This window comes from Clytia hemisphaerica, unplaced genomic scaffold, assembly GCF_902728285.1.
Source record: "Clytia hemisphaerica strain Z4C2 unplaced genomic scaffold, Clytia hemisphaerica genome assembly, whole genome shotgun sequence".
Classification (NCBI taxonomy): domain Eukaryota; kingdom Metazoa; phylum Cnidaria; class Hydrozoa; order Leptothecata; family Clytiidae; genus Clytia; species Clytia hemisphaerica.
The window spans coordinates 305,135-321,524 of NW_027104390.1; the positions used below are offsets into that span (position 1 = coordinate 305,135).

At 36.4% G+C, this 16,390-nt stretch overlaps 1 protein-coding gene across 1 annotated transcript; it reads right to left on the reverse strand.

Moving 5' to 3' along the window:
• Nucleotides 1-149: 149 nt before the first annotated feature.
• On the reverse strand, nt 150-15,196 carry LOC136819867 (centrosomal protein of 63 kDa-like). The gene is made up of 2 exons (XM_067076117.1): nt 14,744-15,196; nt 150-2,143 (listed from the first exon to the last, which is right to left on the reverse strand). Exon 2 carries the CDS (start codon nt 2,111-2,113, stop codon nt 503-505), a length of 1,611 nt encoding a protein of 536 aa, XP_066932218.1. The 5' UTR covers nt 2,114-2,143; nt 14,744-15,196; the 3' UTR covers nt 150-502.
• Nucleotides 15,197-16,390: the final 1,194 nt, after the last annotated feature.

The following is a 16,390-nucleotide window of genomic DNA, read 5'->3' on the forward strand; positions in this document are numbered from 1 at the left end:
AGTTATGAAAACAGTTACTACACAGTGTAGTAACTGCTGTTTGGGGTGGTGCCAAACACTAAAACTAGGTCTTTTGGTGTAGTAAGTGCTTATATTTTAATTCTTTTTAAAGAACTTTCAAAATTTTTCAAAAAAAAAATTGAAATTTTTCTCAGACCCAACTTTGAAATTATGCTTTCCGTAATTATCATTAAAATGTTCTCAACAGCTGTTATCCAAGTAAATTAATAGAAAATCTAGCACAAAATGGCTTTAGGTTGAAAAATAATCGCAATTTAGGGTAATTTCGAGCACGTTTTTGATGATATCACTCAAAAACAGGGGTGGTACCTGGAAATCTTTTCAGAAAACAGTTACTACCAAGGTGTAGTAACTGCAAAGGGTGGTGGTCCTGAAAAAAAGTGTTGAAAAAGCACTTACTACACATCATGTCTTGCAGTAACTGCGTGCCCCCCCCCCTGATAAGCAAAATTAAAGTTGATATACCCCCGACCCATAAAAATCATAGTAACATGCTACTTGTAACCGATTCAAATTGAGAGAAGATTTTATGGAGTTTATCCTCTAAAGTGTTATCAGGGTCTAAGTATTCCAACCCAGTCTCATGAGAATGACCTCCAAATTTGTATTTAATCATAGAGTTGTTTCTTTGTCGTGTTTGCTCATCATCGAGTGTTTGGATGTTCAACAATTGTGGTGATTCAAGGATGGTTGAACGACGATCTCTATCAATGCGGTCTTTCTTCATTCCAGAGGGCCCAGGTTGTGCATGGGAACTGACCTCTTTGGTCACTAGAACGATTTCTGAAGATTCTGCTTTGGTTGCTTCAAACAAATAACTTTTGGAAGTTTCAACAAAGTCTTCTTCAGAAATCTTTGGCATAGCTGGTAAAGCTGGTTCAAAAACATAACTCTTCTTATCACGTGATCGAATATCATTGATATTGTTTTCTTTCAAACTTGGAACTGAATTTGGTTGAAAAACATAGCTTTTCTCTTCACGTGATCGAATATTATTGATATTATTTGCCTTTGAGCTTGCTGCTGAGTTCGGTTCAAAAACATAGCTTTTCTTATCATAAGGTCGGGCTTTGTTGATATTGTTTTCTTTCGAGCTTGCAACTGAATTTGGTTCAAAAACATAGCTGTTCTTAACATGTGATCTGGCATTATTGATAATATTTTCTTTGGAACTTTCAACTGAGTTCGGTTCAAAAACGTAGCTTTTCTTTTTCCTTGATTGAGCATTATTGACATTGCTTTCCATTGAGTTTGCAACTGAATTTGGTTGAAAAACATAACTTCCCTTATTACGTGATCGAGCATTATTGATATTATTTGTCTTTGAGCTTTCTGCTGAGTTTGGTTGAAAAACAATACTTTCTATCTCGTTAGAAAGAACGTCAACACCTTCTTCAGAACTTTCTGATGAGTTAGCTTCAAAAACATAAGAGGATGCAATATCATGAGTTGGTGCTTCAAAAGCACTCTCCCTGGAAACTTGTTCAACAGATTCTCGGTACATTGCTACTTCTGGAACACTTAATTCAGAATAATGATTTCTTTCGGTGATTTGTTTGGATTGTTCTTGCATTAACACTCTCATGTTATTATTCTCTAAAGACAAAGACTCCAGCTTCAATCTCAAAATCAAGATTTCATTCTGATAAATCTCACAATTCAATGGATTACCACCTTCCCCATTTTTGACATTTTCCAATTTTTCATTTTGGTTTATAACCTTTGCATTCTTTTTCTTTGTGTACTCAATTTTCTTTTGAAGTTCCACATATTTCTTTTTCAATCTAGCCATGTCATCCTTCAATAATTTCACATCTTTTTCATATTGGGTTAGCGTACATGCATGTGATTTCTTTTCATCTTTCAAGTCAGTTTTTAACAATTGAATTTCTTTGATGAGTATTCGATTTTCATTGTGTGCCTCATGAAGTCTGGTTTCAAGAGATTCTATGTCGCTCTTCCACTCCTCTTTTTTGAGTTCAATCATTTCATCAATCTGACGCATCAACTCAATCAATTCTGGTTCACAAGAGTGAAAACGTGAATTGCTTTTCTTCTTAACAGTGTTTAATAAGTCCAGAAATCTATCCATTTTGATCTTTTTTCAGACCTCAAAATATGTCTGAAAAATAATGGAAAAGTGATTGCAAAAAAAAATCTGTTTCAAAAAGGTGAACAGTGTTTTAATTTTTGACCACAGGGTACTGTTGCGATTGCTAGTTTGGTTACAAAAAGGAAAAAGGTAATGGGTGTATCAAAGTGAAAGGGAGATATTCTCAAAAACGTCACATTATGGATTAATATATTTAAAAGACCCTTCCCAGAGATTCAAGCTCTGCAACTCAAAATCTTTAAAATACCCATTGGGCTGAATTTCTTTGGACTTAAGACTTCAAAAAAATATATACCCTAAAGTGAACAGCTTCAGCAACAGACTTGGTAGCCAAGATGCAAGAAAAGCGCACTAGCACAGTTTTCTTTGCTCATATTTTCATTGGCTTAGAAATTTAAAGAAAGAAATTATTTACTGTATGCGTAATGATCAATGAAATTTCAAAAAATGAAAAAACAAAAACAAATTTCAACAAAAACTGGCATCACCTGACAAGAACCTGACTCTTGATGAAGTTGAGATTGACATCAACCGTTCTACCATAGTGTGCAGAGGGGTCTAAACCCCCCATTTTTATTTCATGAATACATTATGCCTGCATACCGTGAAGTCAGGTAACTTGCATCAGTCGAAGCTACCATGCATAGCCCTCAATTGAATGTCATTAAAATACAAAGTTTTAAAAAATCAAACAAATTCTCTCTATTTTTATTTCTATTTGGTTGAGTCGCGGGAGGCTTTGAGGCCTATTTTCGCAACTGTACTGTAGTAGGTGCTTTCAATTAACACCCCCATCAGCACCTTGAACTAACTACCCTGCCCAATTCCCCTCACATGGCAGGACCCTCCCGGCGCTCCAAAAAGGTCTGGAGCAAAAAGTACTGGTTTTTTTCGCGCTCCGGAACACCAGAAGATTCCAGAGCCTTTCCGGTGTTCCAGAGCAAGATATCTGCGATATAATTACGATAGTAACTCATGGTAGGGAAACCTCACATTTTTTGGTATATTTTATATATTTCTTTCGAATATAATTAATGTGATCAATATAATGTAATCAACAACGTTTTTAACATGCGCTAATTTCTTGTTTTTGACCAAAGTCCATTGCCTTTTACGTAGGAAATGACACGGAAGGGAAGTGACAAATATTTTTTTGTAACCATGTTTTTAAAAACGGTTTTTTAGACTTTAGAATGTGTTAAAAATCATTTGCTCCGAAAGCACCGGAAGAGCTCAGGAACTTTCCAGAGACAGAAATAGTGTTTTTTTAGCTGCTCCGAAAACTCCAGAAGTTTCCGAGGCGTCAGGAGGGTCCTCACATGGCATGGGTTGACCCTGGGGTCTAAGGTTCATTTACTTGCCGAGTGAACCACTGCGAGTGGGAATTGAACCTCAGACGCCTGTGCAGCAGCCAAGGTCAATGACCACCACAGCGCCATTCTCCTAACAGTCTAAACTTAAACTCCTATATCACATCAGGATTAGAAACTTGGCTAGTCTTACCTCTTTTATCTTTTCCTTTAAAACAATACAATGCTGACAAGTTGACACAACACATGAAGTTTATATCGAAATCTGCAACAAAAACGAAAGTGGTCTCTTCTACTGATTGCTTCCCAGCGCTCCTTCGCAGCTGTTTATCAAATTTTAACCAATGAGGTTGCCACATTTCAAAAGGCCCTTCTTTTTGACACCCGTGGCCTCTCACACGTGCGTTTGCGTAGGGTAAAATGGCGAAATGCGAAAATCGAATTTGGCAAAAAAATTTTGAAAAATGACCCTACAAGATTTGACTATATCTTTTTATTCCATGAAGAGATTACTTTCAAATAAAAAATATATTGACAATGAATGGGTAAGCTTTCTAGAAATCCAAACATAAATTGCATAGCTTTTACCAAAAAATAGCACTTTAGGATCAGAAACAGTCAAAAACCAGCTTTTTCCAATTTACATCGAGTTACAGGAATTAATTCCTTGTTTGTTTTGATCTGAAATTTTCAGTAGGGGTGGCCAACATGGTTCCCTTGCTCATATCAGGGGGGACCGAGACGGGGGTAAGAGAATTAAAGTTTCCAATTAGAATTTTAATTATCACCCAAAAAAGTGCCTTTTTTTGTCCATATCTTTTAAATAGATTGTTCCAGCCTTATCCCTCTTTCAGCAAAGCTTCCTACACCTTTTGTCCTTCAGAAAAACCAAAAATATTGGCCTTGCTTGCTTTCAGTTTCTGTAGCCAGTAGTGTGACCCCCTGTATTTCTGTTTTAATTCACGCGGGTTTTTTAATAGAGATGTCACATATGACTCAAATCCCGCAGTCTTATTGGACTAGAGAAAGCGAAAGTGAAATCGCGCGATCTGATTGGATGAAAAAAAGACCGCGGGGGCTGGAAACGAATGGAATTCTCTAGAATTCTCATTCTAAAACAAGATGGCGGCGACAAAAGCACGTCTTTTGCTTTGGACGAAAGGTTGTAAATCCTGATTGATTTTAAGGTTTTATCTTATATTATCTCATTTACTTTAATTAGTAGAGGCTTCTTCAATGTTTGGGGAAGGTAAGTCTGTAAAAGTTATTTGTTTTTCGGTGGAAAAAGTGTTTAAAAAAGCATTATTTTTCTTCGCAAATTTTTGTCTTCAATCTTAAATAGATGAATGAGTATTTGATTGATGGTTATGATTCGTTCACAGAACATAGTAAAACTATTCAGGAACTTAGACCTTTTTACAGAATTTCAAAAAATCTGTTAGTTCTGGAGATATATTGAAAAGTTTAGACATGGGTAGTTCGCGTTCGTGTTTCGCATTCCCAAACCAAACGCACGTGCTCAGTGCCTTGCACGACGGGCGGCTGTAAAATTCCACCCTTCATATATTTGTTTCAATCCGTGATCCGTTGCTTAGGTTTTTTTTCCCATCTTCAATTTACTGAAGAAGGTGGGAATTTGACGCGAGAGTTAGATTGTTAACAAAGCGCTGTAAAAAATCATTTGAATAAAAGAAGAATTTAAAATCTTAAATATTGTCATTTTGAAGAATACGTGCAAAAAAGTGAAACATAGAAAAGTCTCATTTTTAATTGCTTTACTGTAATCGAAATGGGGGATTTGGAAAATTTTTTTATGTTTAGTTTTTTGCACAAACCCCTGTAACTATGGGCCAGCACCCTGTTGCTAAGATGTTGGCTTGAAATCGAAAATGAAACCACTCAAAACAAGTGATACTTTTATGGACCTACCTGGTTATGCATTTAACACATATAATTGATATCTACGTGAGTATGACCGTTAAACAATCATTCAAAACAAATAGTGACGATCTATTAAAATTAATCATTTGTTTCTAATAAAAAAAACGTTTAGAAACCAAAATTTCATGCCCTTGAAATATTCTTTCATATTCAAGACTTCGTGAGCAAGAAATACATCTATCTAATCAAAAAATTGAGTAATTTGCTTTGGCTAAGAACATTGATGTATCCTTATTAATAGCGATTCTTATAGATAAACATGCGTTTTTTGAGCTAAAAAATTATTTTTTTACAAAAATCTGCTCGAGCCATCTTTTACCTACTTTCATGCAAAAATTCAGAAAAAAAACAACGAACCAATATTTCACAAAGTCCAAAAACCCTTTTTAGCTGTTTTTTGGCCCAAATTTGCCCAAAAACATTTTTTTTCAAATATCAGGGTCCGTTACATTCGAGGGTTTATAATTATGCATCTTTGTGCAAAAATCATAAAGAATGAAAGAGCCAATCTCGAGAAAAGCTAATACCTAAGTAATTGATAATGTGCTTATAAAAAAATATCGAATTTAGCCAGTTTTTTTATAAAAACACGCCAAGCAACCAAAATTTCGTCTCTAAACACACATATTCAGCCCTCATGAGCAAAAAAAAACATATATCTCATAAAAAAATTGAGTAATTTGACTAAGAACATTGATGTATGCTTATTAATAGTGATTCTTATAGATAAACATGAGTTTTTTTGAGCCAACAAAATGTTTTTGCAAAAATCTGCTTGAACCATCTTTTACCTATGATGGTACCCTACTTTCATGCAAAAAATTGGAAAAAATTAATGATCGAATTTTTCACAAAGTCCAAAAAACCCGTTTTTTAGCCGTTTTTTGGCTCAAATTGGACCAAAATTTTTTTTTCCGAAAATCGGGCTTCGACGCATTCAAGGGTTTATAGTTATGCATCTTTGTGCAAAAAATCATAAAGAATGAAAGAGCTAATCTCGAGAAAAGCTAATACCTAAGTAATTGATAATGTGCTTATAAAAAATATCGAATTTGGCCAGTTTTTCTATAAAAACACGCCAAGCAACCAAAATTGCATGTTTAACACACATATTTTCAAAAGTAAGCCCCTCGTGAGCAAAAAAAAAAACATCTATCTCATAAAAAAATTGAGTAATTTGAATAAGAACATTGATGTATGCTTATTAATAGTGATTCTTATAGATAAACATGCGTTTTTTGAGCCAACAAAATTTTTTTGCAAAAATCTGCTTGAGCCATCTTTTACCTATGATGGTACCCTTCTTCCATGCAAAAATTCAGAAAAAATTAATGATCCAATTTTTCACAAAGTACAAAAAACCCGTTTTTTAGCCGCTTTTTGGCCCAAATTTGCCCCCCAAATTTTTTTTTCGAAAATCGGGCTCCGTCACATTTTGGCCACCACCATTTTGCACCTTTATACCAAAAATCAAAAGATTCCTATGATTCAATCCTGAGAAAAGTTGGTAACAGACAAACGGACGGACGAACGGACGAACGGACGAACAAACATAGGTTAATTTATAGGACCTCCACCGGGGTAGGTCCAACAAAAGTAAAATCGGCCCGTACTCGAAATCCTGTAAGTAATCTTGATATACGAGTTTTAAGAGCCATTTTTTTAAAGAGTTATCAGGGTGTGATACCTCACCCTCTTAGATTTTTATGAAATTTTGACCAAATGATCTATCACACAAGAAAATAAGACTCTGAAAATTTCACCTTGATATCTCAAGTAGTTTTGAAGATATAGTGTCTCAAAGATAGGCTACTAAGCGAAAATCGACCCCTAAAAATCATGAAAACTTATGGGGAGCAGATTTTGAAAGCCAATGAGTTTTTATTCAAGTACATTAGAAAGCTGATTTATAGTGGATTTCAAGAACTTTTTGTAGGGAATCAGAAAAAATCAAATCGAGTCTCCAAAGTTTTCCCCGAAAATCTCTAGCACCTCCTGAAGAGGGCTTCAAACTTTGCGTAATCTGGGTTTGGAAGCAATTTTAGCTGGCTGCTGATGGTCCTTGGGACTTTTTTGAAGTAAACTTTTGACCTGGAGTGGTTTACTGGTGGGTTTTGGCCACAAAAATAACATTTTCAGGATTTCCATCTTTGCGTAACAGTCAAAAATGGCCGAAAAAATTGCTATTTTGGCAGACCTAGAGCAAAATTCAAGATGGCGTATCTTTCTAAGGCAACACCAAACTTTTTTGAAACTTTCAGCAAGGCTTCCTTAGTAGGTCTAGTTTATAGCCTCAAAAAATCTCAGTGGGCTTTTGAAGTCTCTTAAAGATATGATCGATTGAAAATTTGCTTAATTTCGTTGTTTTCTCCCTCTTAAAATGCTAAACCAGGCCCACTTAAGGGCTCTCTAACAGGATAATGTCTGTCAAAATATTGGTTGATCTTCTCTAGCCAACTAATCATTGGCATTAGGGGAACAACTGAAAAAGATTTCAGGTCATTTCCATCAACAGATGACATTTTATTACTGTTTCTTTATTTTTAAGTACAAAATATGTAAAAAAATGAGACTGGCATCTGGCCTTTCCTACCATTCCAGAGCCCATATTTCCAGGAAACGCCTCAACCATTCACAGTTTGGTGAATAATAATCTTAAATATAAACAGGTTACTTCAACTGAATGGGTTTAACAGTACTTAATTCCTATTCGAAAACTTTTTAGACTCATTCAGAAATCCTACTTTAACAATAATTTGCACTTTACCGCTAAATTTCTAAGTCCGAGTGTTGTGATTAGCTTTAGACTGTCCAATATTTCTTGTCCAGAAGATTTAAACAGCATTGTTTGTAGTATCCCATAAATTATCACCCTAGTAATGTTGCTTAGTTATTTAAGAATCAAAAAGTAAGACTGTTAGTGTACGCTATTATAGAGATATTGGACAGTCTAAAAGCTAATCACGACACTTGGACTTAGAAATTTTGCGGTAAAGCGCAAATTATTGTCAAAGAAGGATTTCTGAATGAGTCTAAAAAGTTTTTGAATAGGAATTGAGTACTGTTAAACCCATTAAGTTGAAGTAACCTGCTTATATTTAAAAAAGATATGCCATCTTGATTTTTGCTCCAGGTCTGCCAAAATAGCAATTTTTTCGGCCATTTTTGACGGTTACGCAAAGATGGAAATCCTGAAAATGTTATTTTTGTGGCCAAAACCCACCAGTAAACCACTCCAGGTCAAAAGTTTACTTCAAAAAAGTCCCAAGGACCATCAGCAGCCAGCTAAAATTGCTTCCAAACCCAGATTACGCAAAGTTTGAAGCCCTCTACAGGAGGTGCTAGAGATTTTCGGGGAAAATTTTGGAGACTCAATTTGATTTTTTCTGATTCCCTACAAAAAGTTCTTGAAATCCACTGTAAATCAGCTTTCTAATGTACTTGAATAAAAATTCATTGGCTTTCAAAATCTGCTCCCCACAAGAGTTCATGATTTTTAGGGGTCAATTTTCGCTTAGTAGCCTATCTTTGAGACACTATATCTGCAAAACTACCTGAGATATCAAGGTGAAATTTTCAGAGTCTTATCATAGTTTGCACCCCCCCCCTTTTTAATAGGGGGGGATGCCAACTTTCTGGAGGGCCTTTGTAGGGGGGGTACCGAGATCTGCCGAAAAAACTAGGGGGGATGGGAATGTAGGGGGGGGATCAAATAAATAAGGGGGGGGGTTGGAAATTTTGGTCAATTTTCTAATCAAATACAAATTGTCACAGTTTGTGTTTTAAAGTAAAAGATTAATGAAAAACGCTAGTTATATTCTGTCATTGTTGGCTCGTGACTATAATACTTCATACTCTTTCTTGTTGATAATTTTGCTGGTAGGTGGGAAAGCGAGTTTCCTTCGAAACGGATTTTCTGTAAAAAAAAAGGGGGGATAAGATTTCATTACAAAAGGGGGGGGGGATGGGTATATAGGGGGGATGAAATAAACCTAGGGGGGTTCATACCCCTCTGCAAACTATGCTTATTTTCTTGTGTGATCCAGACGTAACTAATCGAACCAATCGAACGGTATTTTTAATCGAACTTTGTCGAACTTAATCAAACTTTGTTGGCCGATTAATGTTCGACTAAGTTCGGTTGTCGAACTTTAGTCGAATACTCACAAATTTCTCAAAATACAAAGTTCGATTAAGTTCGAACTTAATTGAACTTTTTTTACAGAGACCTCAACGATTCGATTACATTAATCGAACTTAACCCAACTAATCGAGCTTAATCAAACTTTGTCAAGTTTAATCGAACAAAAATTTGAGAAAACCCAATCGCACTTTTTGCCGGCCTTTGAGGACACTTTGAGGAACTTTGAAGTGCCCCCGCTGGTGCAGGCATGACTGTACCCTTGCATTCCCCTGACCAGTGGGCACCAATTGAACTTCCTGGAGCCACGGCTGGGACCTCCAGGGGCCGTCCACGGTGGTACCCAAAGGAGGTCATTTTTTCCAATTTTTTTTCCAAAAGTTTTCAAGCCTTTCCAAGCCTTTTAAAGGCTTCGGAGCACTGGTGGAGGGTGCTGGCTTTTTGAGGGAGAGCAAGGCAGAGGGTATCCGAAGGGGTCCAAAGGGCTATGGGGGCTGTGGAGGGTTATAGAGGCCTCAATTGCATGCTCTCACCGAGGGAGAAGACATAGCTTGGACCCCCCTATATGGACCCCAATATGGACCCCATTATGGACCCCAATATGGACCACATTATGGACCCCAATATGGACCACATTATGGACCCCCTCAAAAATGGCGGGAAAGCATTTTGGTTGATTAAAGAAGCTTTATATTTGACCATCTGATCCTTATTTTGTAAAAATAGGTCATTTTGTCAACATAAGGACAATAGAATAATTGATGAAAATGGTATCTCTAAAACTGCGCTTCCCAGTGTTTGCCTCTTGACAATATTTATCTATTTATATCAAAGGCATCTCATTCGGTACAATTAAAATATTTGGTGTAAATAAAGCTTGCAGGTATCCCACTTAAGTGCCCTGTCAATATTTTTGTTGAAAAGTGTCACTTTGTCAGGAAAATGACAGTTAACGTCTTTCTCGTGGAAGAAACACGTCCTTTCAAAACTTGAAGTTATGTAATGCTCTGTTCATACGAAAATAAAAATAAAAATAGTAATAAAAGTACTATTTTCATATCTCTAAAACAGCTCTCTTGGAGCATTTAATGTTTTCATTGCATCACAATCTATATCCATTTGCACCGCCAGCATCCTATTGAGCATGAAAAAAAAACACTTGTCGTAAATTGGTGTATACACCTCATATTTTTTGATAATGTCCTTATTTACATAACTTAAGAGCCATTTTTTTTAAAAATCTTCAGAATAAAGAAAGTGTGATACCTCACCCTCTTAGATTTTAATGAAATTTTGACCAAATGATCCATCACACAAGAAAATAAGACCATGAAAATTTCACCTTGATATCTCAAGTAGTTTTGAAGATACAGAGTCTCAAAGATAGGCTACTAAGCGGAAATTGACCCCTAAAAATCATGAACTCTGGTGGGGAGCAGATTTTGAAAGCCAATGAATTTTTATTCAAGTACATTAGAAAGCTGATTTACAGTGGATTTCAAGAACTTTTTGTAGGGAATCAGAAAAAATCAAATTGAGTCTCCAAAATTTTCCCCGAAAATCTCTAGCACCTCCTGTAGAGGGCTTCAAACTTTGTGTAATCTTGGTTTGGAAGCACTTTTAGCTGTCTGCTGATGGTCCTTGGAGACTTTTTTGAAGCAAACTTTTGACCTGGAGTGGTTTACTGGTGGGTTTTGGCCACAAAAATAACATTTTCAGGATTTCTATTTTTGCGTAACCGTCAAAAATGGCCGAAAAAATTGCTATTTTGGCTGATCTGGAGCAAAATTCAAGATGGCGTATCTTTTTGAACCCCCTACAAATTTTTTTGAAACTTTCAGTAATGCTTCCTTAGTAGGTCTAGTTTATAACCTCAAAAAATCTCAGTGGGGCCTGGAAGTCTCTTAAAGATATGATCAATTGAAAATTTGCTTAACTTCGTTGTTTTTTCCCTCCTAAAATGCTAAATCAGGCCCACTTAAGGGCTCTAAAGGTAAATTTTTGTCAAAATATTGGTTGATCTTCTCTAGCCAACTAATCATTGGCATTAAGGGAACAACTGTAAAAAAATTCAGGTCATTTCCATTAACAGATGACATTTTATGACTGTTTCTTTATTTTTAAGTATAGAATATGTAAAAAAATGAGACTGACATCTGGCCTTTCCTACCATTCCAGGGCCTTTATTTTCAGGAAAAGCCTCAACCTTTCACAGTTTGGTGAATATTATTCTTAAATATAAGCAGGTTACTTCAACTAAATGGGTTTAACAGTACTTAATTCCTATTCAAAAACTTTTTAGACTCATTCAGAAATCCTACTTTGACAATAATTTGCGCTTTACCGCAAAATTTCTAAGTCCAAGTGTCGTGATTAACTTTAGACTGTCCAATATCTCTATATTTGTGTACACTGACAGCCTTACTTGTTGATTCTTAAATAACTAAGCAACATTACTAGGGTGATATTTTATGAGATACTGCAAACAATGATGTTTAAATCTTCTGGACAAGAAATATTGGACAGTCTAAAGTTAATCACGACACTTGGACTTAGAAATTTTGCGGTAAAGCGCAAATTATTGTCAAAGTAGGATTTCTGAATGAGTCTAAAAAGTTTTTGAATAGGAATTAAGTACTGTTAAACCCATTTAGTTGAAGTAACCTGCTTATATTTAAGAATAATATTCACCAAACTGTGAAAGGTTGAGGCTTTTCCTGAAAATAAAGGCCCTGGAATGGTAGGAAAGGCCAGATATCAGTCCCATTTTTTTACATATTCTATACTTAAAAATAAAGAAACAGTCATAAAATGTCATCTGTTAATGTAAATGACCTGAATTTTTTTACAGTTGTTCCCTTAATGCCAATGATTAGTTGGCTAGAGAAGATCAACCAATATTTTGACAAAAATTTACCTTTAGAGCCCTTAAGTGGGCCTGATTTAGCATTTTAGGAGGGAAAAAACAACGAAGTTAAGCTAATTTTCAATTGATCATATCTTTAAGAGACTTCCAGGCCCCACTGAGATTTTTTGAGGTTATAAACTAGACCTACTAAGGAAGCATTACTGAAAGTTTCAAAAAAATTTGTAGGGGGTTCAAAAAGATACGCCATCTTGAATTTTGCTCCAGATCAGCCAAAATAGCAATTTTTTCGGCCATTTTTGACGGTTACGCAAAAATAGAAATCCTGAAAATGTTATTTTTGTGGCCAAAACCCACCAGTAAACCACTCCAGGTCAAAAGTTTGCTTCAAAAAAGTCTCCAAGGACCATCAGCAGACAGCTAAAAGTGCTTCCAAACCCAGATTACACAAAGTTTGAAGCCCTCTACAGGAGGTGCTAGAGATTTTTGGGGAAAATTTTGGAGACTCAATTTGATTTTTTCTGATTCCCTACAAAAAGTTCTTGGAATCCACTGTAAATCAGCTTTCTAATGTACTTGAATAAAAATTCATTGGCTTTCAAAATCTGCTCCCCACCAGAGTTCATGATTTTTAGGGGTCAATTTCCGCTTAGTAGCCTATCTTTGAGACGCTGTATCTTCAAAACTACTTGAGATATCAAGGTGAAATTTTCAGGGTCTTATTTTCTTGTGTGATGGATCATTTGGTCAAAATTTCATCAAAATCCAAGAGGATGAGGTATCACACCCTGAAGACTCTTAAAAAAAATGGCTCTTAAGTGTCATTTTTGTCAATATTTGGGATTGATGATTTGTCATTGAAATCTTCTGAATAGCATATTTTGTATACATAATTTACATTGCATATATTATTTTCATGTTATAAATTATATGATACAAGCGCGTTACAATTTTTCTGGTCTGTAATTTGTATGACCTGTGCCCTGTGTCTAAGACACGTGTGACCTTTAAATGTTCTAAAACATAATTTCAAAGTTATTTTTGATAATGAAATGATTTTATTTCAAGAAATACAAATAAATAGCCAGTCTATGAAATTAAACATGTGGTAACCATGATACAATTCGACCGCGTGGTGTCGTGGCAATTTGAAATTTTTGAGGGGGTCCATATTGGGGGGTCCAAGTTATGTCTTCTCCCTCTCACCGACGATTTTTCCTGGTGAGAAAGGGGTGTAGCAGCCTCAATTGAGGAGGTCATTTTTGGAAATTTTTGCCAAGCTTTTGACGTCACTCTTAGGAACTTTCCCAACGGTGCAGACGTGTACTTTCACATCCGTTCTGACCAGTGAGCACCGATCGGACCCCCTGGCACACCGGCTGGGACCCCCAGGGGCCATCCGCGGTTGTACCCAAAGGAGATCATTTTTTTTCCAATTTTGACCAATTTTCAAGCCTTTCCGCCTTTTCAAGCCTTTTAAAGGCTTCGGATGACTGATGGAGGGTGCTGGCTTTGAGGAAAAGCAAGGCAGAGGGTATCCGAAGCGGTATGAAGGGCTGTGGAGGGCTGTAGAGGCCTCGATTGGTTTCACCAGTACCTAAAGGAGGTCATTTTTCGCAATTTTTGCCGGCTTTTGACAACACATTGAGGAATTTTGAAGAACACCCAACAGTGCAGACGTGTACCCTCACATCCCCCTGACCAGTGGGCACCAAACCCAAAGGAGGTCATTTTTTGTTGCCAAACTTTTTCGAACAGAGCTTTTTGTCGAATTTGTCGAACCTTTCTTGTTGTCGAACTTTATTATGGAACGGAGTTTTTTGTCAAATTTGTCAAACATTTCTCGTTGTCGAACTTTGTCGAACTTTATAAGTTTTGTCGAACTTATCGAATACTCACAATTTTAGCGACTTTTAAAAAGTTTGATTAAAGAATTTAATCGAACTTTTGTCGTTTGATTAAGTTGGACAAAGTTCGATTAGTTCGGTAATCGAACTGTTCGATTAATTACGTCTCGTGTGTGATAGATAATTTGGTCAAAATTTCATCAAAATCTAAGAGGGTGAGGTATCAGACTTTCTTTATTCTGAAGATTTAAAAAAAAATGGCTCTTAAGTCTATACTGATAAAAGAAGAACTGCGAGCAGCGGAGCTGCATATAGTTCATTTGTTTTGGAAGTTTTGCTGTTTCGATTGGTCAGGCATTTGATGGCTATGCAAGTTTCCCTCCACTGTCACTGATGTGTGATGATGCAAGTTACCCAATATCTCACAACACGCACGGTACCCCGTAGCTAGGTCAAAAAATAAAAACTGTAAAATTGATAGAGTAGAGTGAATAAGAAATTTACCTATAATATCCTCAGACTGTCAGACAGATTTCTTTTGCAGCAGCAGGTAGTGTAGGTCATCGGCAGTAAAAGTTTAATGCTCACAGTGCGAGTGTTTGTGGTGATGACCTGACACAGCCTGATGTCCTGATGGTTGACTTTTACTTTTAAAAAGTCTTTTCCTGTTCGAGGGAAATCCAGTTGGAGGGAGATGTTTCAACATATGGGAGCCAACTATGTAGGTACCATTGAGCTTCAAGCCCGAAGGGGTAGAGGTCAATCTCTAACCTTTCTCAGGCAAGAAAAATTGAAGCCTTAAAATATGCGCCGTATTTTTGATGACGGATTGAATCTAGCAATTCCTTTGTTTTCGAGTGATATATTTTTCAAAATTAAGCGGTAAATTTTAGTTTCAATCTGTCATTTGTGTAAAAACCAGGCGGGTCGCTCAAGGCCGCGCAGCCTTGGTAGGATTTGTTGGCTTCAAATCCTACCAAAGAGATTGACTTCTAGCCCTTCGGGCTTATACTTCATTGGTAGGTACCACAGGACCACAGATATCTGTAAAGCCCGAAGGGCTAGATTTGCGGCTTTTATCAAAAAGTGAAGCTCATCTTTGGAAGGATTTCCTACCAGAGTCACGTGACTAAAATATGCAATTTCACCAGTTTGAGAGATGTGAAATAGCGTTTGCCGTCTACGTTTTTTGATCTCGCGCTCCGAAAACAATTAAAATGCTAGATCCTATCCATCGGCACGAAATTTAAAAAGTCAAATTTTTGCTTCACTTTTTTTTGCTGGAGAAAGCTTAAAGTTGCAAATCTAGCCCTTCGGGCTTAGATATCTGTGCACAGGACCGGCGATACTTTTCTGCTATCCATGATATGCACCATTGCAATGTCTTCCAAGAACCCAACAGCTGATTGGTTGAAAGTGACGTATTGACTGATTTTACGTCACTTACAACCAATCAGCTATTGGGTCCGTGATGTAATGTGAGAAGACATTGCAGTGATGCATATCATGAATACTTCAATAATCTAATTATATACCTTGTAATGTGATTTATACAACAGCTCGACCCCACTGAAAATGTGCAACAAGTTCTCCCATCATGGATTTAAGTCACCTACGTCCTAGTCTAGTTTCTTAAACTGTGAAGGGCTGTCGGACTTTGCAGATGTTTGTCTGTAAAGACAAATCTTTTCGTGTGAGCCACGCGCCTACTTAGGGTCTCAGGATAAGAAAAAGTCTATAATCTACTTTTGATGACAGGTTATTAATCAAAACCATCAAAAGTAAATTAATATAAAATGTTAGCTCAGTCTAATTACTTTTAAGTTAACCAGAAATCCAAATGGAAGATAGGGTAGTAGGGTTATGAAAAGAAAACAGGAGCAAATGGAAGTGGTGGAAATTTCAGGTTTTATTTTTTTATTTTTGCTATTTTATTTACCTTTTTTTAGGCCAGTACAGTGTGTAGTCCAGGAGGACCTTGAGCTCAACTACTTTTTGCCTTTACTAATTCTGATGGGAGAAAAAGTAGCGCCATCATTCAAATCAGAAAGCAAAGATAGTATACGGACGTACGGCAGATTTTCTGACAGTTACATCAAAATGCCTCGAAAATGTCAATATGAAAATTGCGTAATCAGAGAACGTATGTCT

Excerpts from the sequence above, each read along its gene's own strand:
- LOC136819867 (XM_067076117.1), bottom strand. The coding sequence starts at position 2,113 with ATGGATAGATTTCTGGACTTATTAAACACTGTTAAGAAGAAAAGCAAT.